This window comes from Salmo salar, chromosome ssa17 (assembly GCF_905237065.1).
Source record: "Salmo salar chromosome ssa17, Ssal_v3.1, whole genome shotgun sequence".
NCBI lineage: Eukaryota > Metazoa > Chordata > Actinopteri > Salmoniformes > Salmonidae > Salmo > Salmo salar.
In genome coordinates, this window is record NC_059458.1 from 35,862,649 (window position 1) to 35,875,577 (window position 12,929).

The 12,929-nt window shown below is 39.7% G+C and overlaps 2 protein-coding genes across 10 annotated transcripts in view; one reads left to right on the top strand and one right to left on the bottom strand.

Moving 5' to 3' along the window:
• The window catches only part of LOC106592258 (zinc finger protein OZF-like), a 510,174-nt gene that overhangs the window by 363,536 nt on the left and 133,709 nt on the right, over window positions 1-12,929 (bottom strand). The window lies entirely within an intron of this gene.
• Window positions 1-12,929, top strand: part of LOC106574981 (zinc finger protein 2) — a 348,997-nt gene that overhangs the window by 315,748 nt on the left and 20,320 nt on the right. For 6 of the 7 annotated variants that reach the window (XM_045698508.1, XM_045698514.1, XM_045698511.1 and 3 more), the window contains 2 exons: window positions 3,004-3,237; window positions 5,021-5,254. In XM_045698508.1, coding sequence (XP_045554464.1) covers window positions 3,004-3,237; window positions 5,021-5,254 — 468 coding nt within the window. The remainder of the gene's footprint in view (window positions 1-3,003; window positions 3,238-5,020; window positions 5,255-12,929) is intronic. The other variant, XM_045698512.1, reaches the window with a different exon arrangement.

Genomic DNA, 12,929 nt, shown 5'->3' on the forward strand with positions numbered 1-12,929 from the left:
ATATGAAATTAGTCTGTGTAGTTACTAACTCTTGTGATAGTGAGTAGAGGATGATATGAAATGAGTCTGTGTAGTTACTAACCCTTGTGATAGTGAGAGGAGGATGATATGAAATGAGTCTGTGTAGTTACTAACCCTTGTGATAGTGAGAGGAGGATGATATGAAATTAGTCTGTGTAGTTACTAACCCTTGTGATGGTGAGTGGAGGATGATATGAAATGAGTCTGTGTAGTTACTAACCCTTTTGATAGTGAGTGGAGGATGATATGAAATGAGTCTGTGTAGTTACTAACCCTTGTGATAGTGAGTGGAGGATGATATGAAATTAGTCTGTGTAGTTACTAACCCTTGTGATAGTGAGTGGAGGATGATATGAAATGAGTCTGTGTAGTTACTAACCCTTGTGATAGTGAGTGGAGGATGATATGAAATGAGTCTGTGTAGTTACTAACTCTTGTGATAGTGAGTAGAGGATGATATGAAATGAGTCTGTGTAGTTACTAACTCTTGTGATAGTGAGTGGAGGATGATATGAAATTAGTCTGTGTAGTTACTAACCCTTGTGATAGTGAGAGGAGGATGATATGAAATGAGTCTGTGTAGTTACTAACCCTTGTGATAGTGAGAGGAGGATGATATGAAATGAGTCTGTGTAGTTACTAACCCTTGTGATGGTGAGTGGAGGATGATATGAAATGAGTCTGTGTAGTTACTAACCCTTTTGATAGTGAGTGGAGGATGATATGAAATGAGTCTGTGTAGTTACTAACCCTTGTGATAGTGAGTGGAGGATGATATGAAATGAGTCTGTGTAGTTACTAACCCTTGTGATAGTGAGTGGAGGATGATATGAAATGAGTCTGTGTAGTTACTAACCCTTGTGATAGTGAGTGGAGGATGATATAGCTCATAATTTTCATGACTTATGAGATACTTTTAGAATAGTTTTATTCCTCTTTTGTATTGCACAGCCTACTCGTATGAATGCATCCATTTGGAAAGTATTCAGACCACGTGACTTTTTCCATATTTTGTTACGTTACGCTAAAATGGATTAAATAAAAAATGTTCCTCAATCTACACACAAATACCCCATAATGACAAAGCAAACGCAGGTTTTTAGAAATGTTTTCACATTTATAAAAAATTAAAAACAGAAATACCTTATTTACATAAGAATTCAGACCCTTTGCAATGAGACTCGACATTGAGCTCAGGTGCATCTTGTTTCCATTGATCATTGTTGAGATATTTCTACAACTTGATTGTTGTCAACCTGTGTTAACATGTCTGGGCCAGTGGGACGCTTGCGTCCCACCCTAATCAACAGCCAGTGGAATCGCGTCGCGCTAAATGCAAAACCTCATAAATGCTATAACTTCAATTTCTCAAACATATGACTATTTTACACCGTTTTATAGATACACCTCTCCTGAATCGAACCACGTTGTCCGATTTCAAAAAGGCTTTACAGCAAAAGCAAAACATTAGATTATGTCAGCAGAGTACCCAGCCAGAAATAATCACACAGCCATTTTCAAAGCAACTAGCATGCATCACAAATACCCAAAACACAGCTAAATGCAGCACTAACCTTTGACAACCTTCATCAGATGACACTCCTAGGACATCATGTTACACAACACATGCATTTTTTGTTCGATAAAGTTCATATTTATATATGAAAACAGCATTTTACATCGGCGCATGACGTTCAGAAAAAACTTTTCCCTCAAATGCTTCCGATGATCAGCGCTACAATTTACAAAATTACTATTCGAAAACATTGTTAAAATGTAATATTGTCATTCAAACACTTATAGATTAACATGTCTTGAATGCCATCTCTTTGCCAGATTTAAAAATAACTTTACTGGGAAATCACACTTTGCAATAAACGACGTGGTATGCCCAGAAAAAAAGTCTAGGCTAGAAATGTTGGAGCCATCTTGGAACGATCAACCATCAAAAATACTATTGTAAATAATCCCTTACCTTTGATTATCTTTATCAGAAGGCACTTCTAGGAATCCCAGGTCCATAACAAATGTAGTTTTGTTCAAAAAAGTTAATAATTTATGTCCCAATCGTGTTAGCGCGCTCCGAAGGCTAGTGAAAATGTACCGTGTGCGTCTGACTTGTCGTCAGGAATGAGCAAAAAAAATATATTTAAGTTCGTTCAAACATGTCAAACGTTGTATAACATAAATCTTTAGGGGCTTTTTCAAACAGGGCTTCAATAATATTCCATTGGGACGGTTGCATTGTCTTTCAAAACGTTTCGAAAAGGGAGAGTACCCATGGGCGCCGATGTCACAATGGTAATGGCCCATCCCCTGTGACCAAGGTAAACTTCCTCTCTTTCAGTCACTTTTGATAGTAGGAGGCTCAAACCACTTTGTAAAGACTGGGGACATCTAGTGGAAGCTTTAGGGAGTGCTAAATGAATCGCAAGCCCCTGTGTGTTTCAATGGCAAATGTTTGAAGTGATATCCACACATCAGATTTCAGTTTCCTGTCAGGATTTGTCTCAGGGTTTTGACTGCCATATGAGTTCTGTTATACTCAGACACCATTCAAACAGTTTTAGAAACTTTAGAGTGTTTTCTATCCAAATCAAACAATTATATGCATATTCTAGTTACTGGGCAGGAGTAGTAACCAGATTAAATCGGGTACGTTTTTTTATCCGGCCGTGCAAATACTGCCCCCTAGCCCTAACAGGTTAAGTTCAATTGATTGGACATGATTTGGAAAGGCACACACCTGTCTACTATAGGTTAAATATTAGCTCAAAAGTATTGTGGAGCTCCTGCATCTAAATATAAACAGTACCGGCACCCAAAATGTTTATCGGCAACTATTTCAGTCCAAGTCAAGCACTGAATTAGATAATTGAACAATATAAAATATAATATATTTAATAGAGAATAAAGACCTTGCCAGAACTTTCAAGAAAATAACTTTTGGTTCTGTCTCTCTTGTACTACTTGCCGACTCAGGTATGAGGCCGGTAACATCAACAATGAGGACAAACCCAGCCTGCCTCTCTCCTTCCACACTGAGTCCAAACCTACAGTCACTGGGTCCTGATTGTGAAAGTGGAGCCCAGTTTGCACTGCAGGATCCAGAGATGGCATCAGTGAAGCTGGAAGACTGCAGTCAAACACTGGAGATGAATGTCAACATTAAAGATGAAGAAGAGGAGGAGAAGATTGGGAAATCTGTTTCTCATGGTAAGAGCATGTTCTATCTATCTAATTTTGTTGTTTGTTACAACTTCCCACTGTGTATGAAAAGTTGCAGTAGAACTGTTTCATGATGAACTGTTTCCATGAGAAGGTAAATATTATTTCATGGTTTGACACCAGTATTGCCAGCATTTTTTTATTCTCTGGAGTGTTCAGAGAGTAGACTAAAGAAGTGAAGTAGACAAACTGCCAGTATTTTGAAGTTCTATGAAGTGAGTCTGTGTAGTTTCTAACCCTTGTGATAGTGAGTGGAGGATGATATGAAGTGAGTCTGTGTAGTTTCTAACCCTTGTGATAGTGAGTGGAGGATGATATGAAGTGAGTCTGTGTAGTTACTAACCCTTGTGATAGTGAGTAGAGGATGATATGAAGTGAGTCTGTGTAGTTACTAACCCTTGTGACAGTGAGTGGAGGATGATGTAGGTCATAATTTTCTTGACTTATGAGATACTTTTAGAATAGTTTTATTCTCTTTTTGTATTGCACAGCCTACTGATATGCATACATACGGTAACGGCCTACTGATATGCATACATACGGTAACGGCCTACTGATATGCATACATACGGTAACGGCCTACTGATATGCATACATACGGTAACAGCCTACTGATATGCATACATACGGTAACAGCCTACTGATATGGATACATACGGTAACAGCCTACTGATATGGATACATACGGTAACAGCCTACTGATATGGATACATACGGTAACAGCCTACTGATATGGATACATACGGTAACAGCCTACTGATATGGATACATACAGTGCATTCGCAAAATATTTTGACCCCTTGACTTTTTCCACATTTTGTTACGTTACAGCCTTATTCTAAAATGGATTAAATAAATGTTCCTCATCAATCTACACACAATACCCCATAATGACAAAGCAAAAACAGGTTTTTAGAAATGTTTTCACATTTATATAATATTAAAAACAGAAATACCTTATTTACATAAGTATTCAGACTCTTTGCTAGGAGACTCGACATTGAGCTCAGGTGCATCCTGTTTCCATTGATCATCCTTGAGATATTTCTATAACTTGATTGTTGTCAACTTGTGGTAAATTCAGTTGATTGGACATGATTTGGAAAGGCACACACCTGTCTATATAAGGTCCCATGTTTGACAGTGTATGTCAGAGCAAAAACCAAGCCATGAAGTCGAAGGAATTGTTCATAGAGCTCCATGAAAGGAAAAATTCACAAGCTGGTAAAATGGCGGCGCCACTCGATCTGCATCAACAGACTTCAGTGCAGGCAGTGTGGGTGCAGCAGAGCGAGACAATTTTTACGGTTGCTCTACTGTTTTGAAGCTAAATGTAATGATTATCGGTTTTCTACATGTGTACTAATCCTCAGACACGTTGTTTCTGTCTTTATTTATAAATGTTACTATGGTGTGAACAGGAAATACAATTGGTTTTTGAAGTAATACAGTGAAATACAAGGTTAAGGAAAATAGCACGTAGTGCTGCCGGAAACAAACTAACCTTGTACTAAATTGTTTTTGAGTCATTTATGCGTTTATCTACTATAGGTTAAGTATTGTCTCAAAAGTATTGTGAAGCTCCTACACCTAAATGTAAACAGTACCGGCACCCAAAATGAGTATCGCCAACTATTTCAGTCCAAGTCAAGCACTAAATTAGATAATTGAACAAGAAAAAATTAAATATACTTTTAGAGAATAAAGAAAGTGCCAGAACTTAAGACAATAATTTTTGTGTCCGTTTCTCTTATACCACTTTCCGACTCAGGTATGAGGCCGGTAACATCAACAGTGAGGACAAACCCAGCCTGCCTCTCTCCTTCCACACTGAGTCCAAACCTACAGTCACTGGGTCCTGATAATGACAGTGGAGGCCAGTTTGCACTGCAGGATCCAGAGATGGCATCAGTGAAGCTGGAAGACTGCAGTCAAACACTGGAGCTGAATGTCAACATGAAAGATGAAGAAGAGGAGGAGAAGATTGGGAAATCTGTTAGTCATGGTAAGAGCAGGTTCTATCTAACTTAGTTTGTTGTTTGTTCCAACTTCCCACTGTGCATGACAAGTTGCAGTAGAATGAGTGTGTGGTTACTAACCCTTGTGATGTTGAGTTGATGATATACCTCATAATTTTCATGACTTATGAGATACTTTAATAGTTTTTTATTCCCCTTTTGTATTGCACAGCCTACTCTTATGAATACGTACAGGTAGCCTAATGGTTAAAGCGTTGGGCCAGTAATCGAAAGGTTGCTGGATCGAATCCCTGAGCTGACAAGGTAAAAATAAACTCATCAAGAAAAGAAACGTCCTCTTAGTGTCAACTGCGTTTATTTTCAGCAAACTTAACATGTGTAAATATTTGTATGAACATAACAAGATTCAACAGTTGAGATATAAGCTGAACAAGTTCCACAGACATGTGACTAACAGAAATTGAGTAATGTGTCCCTGAACAAAGGGGGGGGGGGGGTCAAAATTAGAGGTCGACCGATTAATTAGGGCCGATTTCAAGTTTTCATAACAATCGGAAATCGGTATTTTTGGACGCCGATTTTAATATTTTTTATTTTTTTAGATCTTTATTTAACTAGGGAAGTCAGTTAAGAACACATTCTTATTTTCAATGACGGCCTAGGAACGGTGGGGTAACTGCCTTGTTCAGGGGCAGAACGACAGATTTTTACCTTGTCAGCTCAGCGATTCAATCTTGCAACCTTACGGTTAACTAGTCCAACGCTCTAACCACCTGCTTTACATTGCACTCCACGGGGTTACGAGAACGCAGTAAGAATCTAAGGTAAGTTGCTAGCTAGCATTAAACTTATCTTATAAAAAACAATCAATCAATCATAATCACTAGTTAACTACACATGGTTGATGATATTACTAGTTTATCTAGCCTGTCCTGCGTTGCATCTAATCGCTTAGGTACACGTTGCTTCAACCATAAACATCAATGCCTTTCTTAAAATCAATACACAAGTATATATTTTTAAACCTGCATATTTAGCTAAAAGAAATCCAGGTTAGCAGGCAATATTAACCAGGTGAAATTGTGTCATTTTGTGTTCATTGCACGCAGAGTCAGTGTATATGCAACAGTTTGGGTCGCCTGGCTCGTTGAGAACTAATTTGCCAGAATTTTACGTAATTATGACATAACATTGAAGATTGTGCATTGTAACAGGAATAACGTTTTGTTTTTGAGATGATAGTTTCCGGATTCTACCATATTAATGACCTAAGGCTCGTATTTCTGTGTGTTATTATGTTATAATTATGTCTATGATTTGAAAGAGCAGTCTGACTGAGCGGTGGTAGGTAGCAGCAGGCTCGTAAGCATTCATTCAAAATAGCACTTTCGTGCGTTTTGCCAGCAGCTCGCATTGTGCTGTTTATGACTTCAAGCCTGTCAACTCCCGAGATTAGGCTGGTGTAACCCATGTGAAATGGCTAGCTAGTTAGCCGGGTGCGCGCTAATAGCGTTTCAAACGTCACTCGCTCTGAGACTTGGAGTAGTTGTTTCCCCTTGCTCTACATGGGTAACGCTGCTTCGAGGGTGGCTGTTGTCGATGTGTTCCTGGTTCGAGCCCAGGTAGGAGCGAGGAGAGGGACGGAAGCTATACTGTTACACTGGCAATACTAAAGTGCCTATAAGAACATCCAATAGTCAAAGGTATATGAAATACAAATCGTATAGAGAGAAATAGTCCTATAATTCCTATAATATCTACAACCTAAAACATCTTATCTGGGAATATTGAAGACTCATGTTAAAAGGAACCACCAGCTTTCATATGTTCTCGTGTTCTGAGCAAGGAACTTAAACGTTAGCTTTTTTACATGGCACATATTGCACTTTTACTTTCTTCTCCAACACTTTGTTTTTGCATTATTTAAACCAAATTGAACATGTTTCATTATTTATTTGAGGCTAAATTGATTTTATTGATGTATTATATTAAGTTCAAATAAGTGTTCATTCAGTATTGTTGTAATTGTCATTATTACAAATAAAATAAAAAAATAAATCGTCCGATTAATGGGTATCGGCTTTTTTGGCCCTCCAATCGGTATCAGCGTTGAAAAATCATAATCGGTCGACCTTTCGTCAAAATCAAAAGTAACAGTCAGTATCTGGTGTGGCCACCAGCTGCATTAAAGCTTAGTTTGAAGAACTTTCCACCTCCAAAGGCTGCAAACAGCTTAACTAGGCTGAAACAGTCCTATGATCAAGGTGAAAAACCTGTTAAATTGCTGGCCTGGTGCATTAAGAAGTTCAATTCAGCCAGAGCCATTAATGCAATTGATAATTAACATGGACAATTGTTAATGGATCCTGTAGAAATAAACCAAACATTTGCTTCCTACTACAACACACTTTACAACTCTGAATCTCCTGAGAACTAATTAGGTCTTGATGTTCCCTCTAGTTCAGAAGACACTAAATTGGATCTGGAAAAGGAATTGGATGGTGTTGAAATATCTGATGCTATTTTCAATTTGAAGGGAGGTAAAGAGGCAGGTCCAGATGGGCTCCCAATAGATATTTAAGGACGAACTTCTAGGTCCACTTTCGGATATGTAGTGTATTGAGGTATGGTATCCGATCGGCCGATAGGCCTTCCCTGTAGCTCAGTTGGTAGCGCATGGTGTTTGCAACGCCAGGGTTGTGGGTTCGTTTCCCACGGGGGGCCAGCACAAAAAATAAAATAAATAAATGAAATGAAATGTATGCATTCACTACTGTAAGTCGCTCTGGATAAGAGCGTCTGCTAAATGACTAAAATGTAAATGTGAAAATGTATCCTCTAAAGCTCAAGAGACAGACAATAAACACCCGCCTGAGATAGTTGCAATACAATTGGATAATGAGAACATATATCACCCTTGTTAAGCTCCACAAATTTGACCCCAATACCCCAGACCTGTGTGTTAACCTGTTGGGGATAGGGGGCAGTATTTGCACGGCCGGATAAAAAACGTACCCGATTTAATCTGGTTACTACTCCTGCCCAGTAACTAGAATATGCATATAATTATTGGCTTTGGATAGAAAACACCCTAAAGTTTCTAAAACTGTTTGAATGGTGTCTGTGAGTATAACAGAACTCATATGGCAGGCAAAAACCTGAGAAGATTCCTTACAGGAAGTGGCCTGTCTGACAAGTTCTTGTTCTTCTTGGCTCTGTTTATTGAAAACTGAGGATCTTTGCTGTAACGTGACACTTCCTACGGCTCCCATAGGCTCTCAGAACCCGGGAAAAAGCTGAATGATATCGAGGCAGCCCCTGGCTGAAAAACATTAGCGCGTTTGGATAGTGGCCGGTCAGAGGACCATCAGACTGGGACGAGGGCACGAGATGTTTTTATTTTCTCTCTCTTTAAACGTAAACACGCTTTCCCAGTCGGAATATTATCGCTTTTTTACGAGTAAAATGGCATAAAAATTGATTTTAAACAGCGGTTGACATGCTTCGAAGTACGGTAGTGGAATATTTAGAATTTTTTTGTCACGAAACGCGTCGGGCGCGTGACCCTTATTTACCCTTCAGATAGTGTCTTGAACGCACGAACAAAACGCCGCTATTTGGATAGAACTATGGATTATTTGGGACCAAACCAACATTTGTTATTGAAGTAGAAGTCCTGGGAGTGCATTCTGATGAAGAACACCAAAGGTAATCAAACTTTTCTAATAGTAGTTTGGTGAGTGCCAAACTTGGTTGGTGTCAAAATAGCTAGCCTGTGATGGCGGGCTATCTACTTAGAATATTGCAAAATGTGCTTTCACCGAAAAGCTATTTTAAAATCGGACATAGCGAGTGCATAGAGGAGTTCTGTATCTATAATTCTTAAAATAATTGTTATGTTTTTTGTGAACGTTTATCGTGAGAAATTTAGTAAATTCACCGGAAGTGTTCGGTGGGAATGCTAGTCACATGCTAGTCACATGCTAATTTAAAAAGCAGTTTTTTGATATAAATATGAACTTGATTGAACAAAACATGCATGTATTGTATAACATAATGTCCTAGGGGTGTCATCTGATGAAGATCATCAAAGGTTAGTGCTGCATTTAGCTGTGGTTTGGGTTTATGTGACATTATATGCTAGCTTGAAAAATGGGTGTCTGATTATTTCTGGCTGGGTACTGTCGTGTCTTTGGGGTACCATTAAACTGAAGACATGTTTATCAATTAACTCCCTGTAATTATTATCACGCGATCAAACTGATTCATCGTTTAATTGTAATTAACTAGGAGATCGGGGCACCAAGGAAAATATTCAGATTACAAAGTTATAATTTCCTAATATAACTTTCCTATATTATAACATTATATATTATATTCTATTATAGTATAGGCCGATTATCTTCTGGTTTAAATGGTGTATTTTACCTCGCGTCCAGTCTCATTCCAAATGTCGTAAATTGTTGTATCTGCACGAACCCAGTCTTTACTAAGAGTCATCCATACATCAATTGTCTTAAAATCATTTATTTACTAAACTAAGTAATTCACAGAAAGTATACAAACAGTAATTATCGTCACAAAGAATTGGTAGAGTAATGTGCCCTAGTGGGCTAACAGGCCTGGCTGGTGTCTTGTTAAACAATGGGTCATAAAATGTTCAGTTGAGTTCATTAATATTAACAATTGACATGCTAAACCTTTGCACATGAACGCTCACTCATTTGGGAACAATTGCAATCAATATATATTTACGCTCAGTGTGTCGTCGGGATCCTTGTTGGAGCGTCGTTCTGTTGGAGAGTTTTGTCCGCGTTCTCTCGCTCTCTCTCCCTCTCTCTCTCGGTTAGAATGGATCTTTCAAAGCGACATTCATTAATGTCGTTATAGAATGTATGTTTCGTCGGTCTTCGTGTTAAATTATATAATTTCTAGCTGCAGACTATTAATTAATATCAAAGACTGCTTCTTATTCTGTCGATATCAATAGTCTAAAAGTTAACCACGTGGTATAGTTCACTTTCAGTAGAGTACTTGGATGGTCAAACCTATTGGCCAACTCGCAATGGAGTGGAGGCCTGGTCTGTTAGAAAGTAAATCAGGGTATGGTTTTATAGTGAACATAGAACAGGCTTGTCACATGACGCCTGGTCCTGTCTGTGTCCCTGGGGGCGTGCCGGTGACTGAGTTAGAATTGTATTTCTGTACCAAGCTTATCACATTAACATCAGTACATAGCATCTCAATGTATTACAAATAGCTTTATCCTTATTAATACATTTTATACAACCATGTGGATGCAAGTCTCATAGCTGAGGCTATTATATAAACCGTTTTATGGTAATATGGCTATATTGTCTCTTCTGAGTATCACAAAATTGTACCAAGCGGACCAGTTCGTAGCTGGATTCTTCACCAGTCTTCCATACCTTCTCCAGAACACAAATGTCGCTTGGCTCCCCAATTCTGTGAGTTGGAAGAATTTCCTGTGTCTCTCTATGGGCCATGTGGCAAGAGATTCTCCTCTTAGGGTTTTACAACCCCTTCACACAGGGCCTGGGTGGGGGGAGGTGGGTTGGGGGATGGTGCAAGGGGGAGGGGGTCAACTGTCCTCCCTGTACTCAAAGAGGCCAACGTCATGACAGTACTCTGCTGACATAATCTAATGTTTTGCTTTCGTTGTAAAGCCTTTTTGAAATCGGACAGTGTGGTTAGATTAACGAAAGTCTTGTCTTTAAAATGGTGTAAAATAGTCATATGTTTGAGAAATTGAAGTAATAGCATTTCTAAGGTATTTGAATATCGCGCCACGGGATTACACTGGCTGTTGAGTAGGTAAGCGTCCCACCTAGCCCATAGAGGTTAACCGACTTGCCTAGTTTAATTAAGGTTCAATAAAAAATAAACACTGCAGAAATGTTTTGGTGCCCTCCCCCAGATCTGTGCATCGACATAATCCTTTCATGGAGATCTACAGACAATTCCGTCGACCTCATGGCTTGGTTTTTGCTTTGACATGCAGTGTCAAATGTGGGACCTTTACGAATCAATCATGTCCAATCAATTGAATTTACCACAGGTTGATAACAATCAAGTTGTAGAAACATCTCAAGGATGATCAATGGAAACAGGATGTACCTGAGCTCAATGTTGAGTCTCATAGCAAAGGGTCTGAATACTTACGTAAATAAGGTATTTCTGTTTTTTTTTTGTGAAAACATTTCTAAAAACTGGTTTGCTTTGTCATTATTGGGTATTGTGTGTAGATTGAGAAATGTTTTATTTACTACATTTTAGAATAATGCTGTGACGCAACAAAATGTGGAAAAAGTCAAGGGGTCTAAATACTTTCCAAATGGGAGAGGGGGATACCTAGTCAGTTGTACAACTGAATGCATTCAACTAAAATGTGTCTTCCACATTTAACCCAACCCCTCTGAATCAGAGAGGTGCGGGGGGCTGCCATAATGGACATCCATGTCTTCGGTGCACGGGCAGCATGACATCTCAACAACAAAAAAGAAACATCTCTTTTTCAGGACTCTGTCTTTCAAAGATAATTTGTAAAAATCCAAATAACTTCACAGTTCTAAATTGTAAAGAGTTTAAACACTGTTTCCCATGCTTGTTCATTGACCTATAAACAATTCATGAACATGCACCTGTGAAACGGTCGTTAAGACACTAACGGCTTACAGAGGGTAGGCAATTAAGGTCACAGTTATGAAAACTTATGACACTAAAGTGGCCTTTCTACTGACTCTGGAAAAACACCAAAATAACGATGCCCAGGGTCCCTGCTCATCTGCGTGAACGTGCCTTAGGAATACTACAAGGAGGCATGAGGACTGCAGATGTGGCCAGGGCAATACATTTCAATGTATGTACTGTGAGACGCCTAAGACAGCACTACATGGAGACAGGACGGACAGCTGATCGTCTTCGCAGTGGCAGACCACGTGTAACAACACCTGCACAGGATCAGTACATCCGAACATCACACCTGCTGGACAGGTAGAGGATGGCAACAACAACTGCCCGAGTTACACCAGGAACGCACAATCCCTCCATCAGTGCTCAGACTGTCCGCAATAGTCTGAGAGAGGCTGGACTGAGGGCTTGTAGGCCTGTTGTTAGGCAGGTCCTCACCAGACATCACCGGCAACAACTTCGCCTATGGGCACAAACCCGCCGCCGCTGGACAGGACTGGCAAAAAGGGCTCTTCACTGACGAGTCGCAGTTGTGTCTCTCCAGGGGTGATGGTCGGATTTGTGTTTATCGTCGAAGGAATAAGCGTTACACCGAGGCTTGTACTCTGGAGCGGGATCGATTTGGAGGTGGAGGGTCCGTCATGGTCTGGGGCGGTGTGTCACAGCATCATCGGACTGAGCTTGTTGTCATTGCAGCCAATCTCAATGCTGTGCGTTACAGGGAAGACATCCTCCTCCCTCATGTGGTACCCTTCCTGCAGGCTCATCCTGACATGACCTTTCAGCATGACAATGCCACCAGCCATACTGCTCGTTCTGTGTGTGATTTCCTGCAAGACGGGAATATCAGTGTTCTGCCATCGCCAGCAAAGAGCCCGGATCTCAATCCCATTGAGCACGTCATTGAATCTCATGTTCAGACAAATATGTACACATGTTAAGTTTGCTGAAAATAAACGCAGTTGACAGTGAATAGAGACAGAGATACTA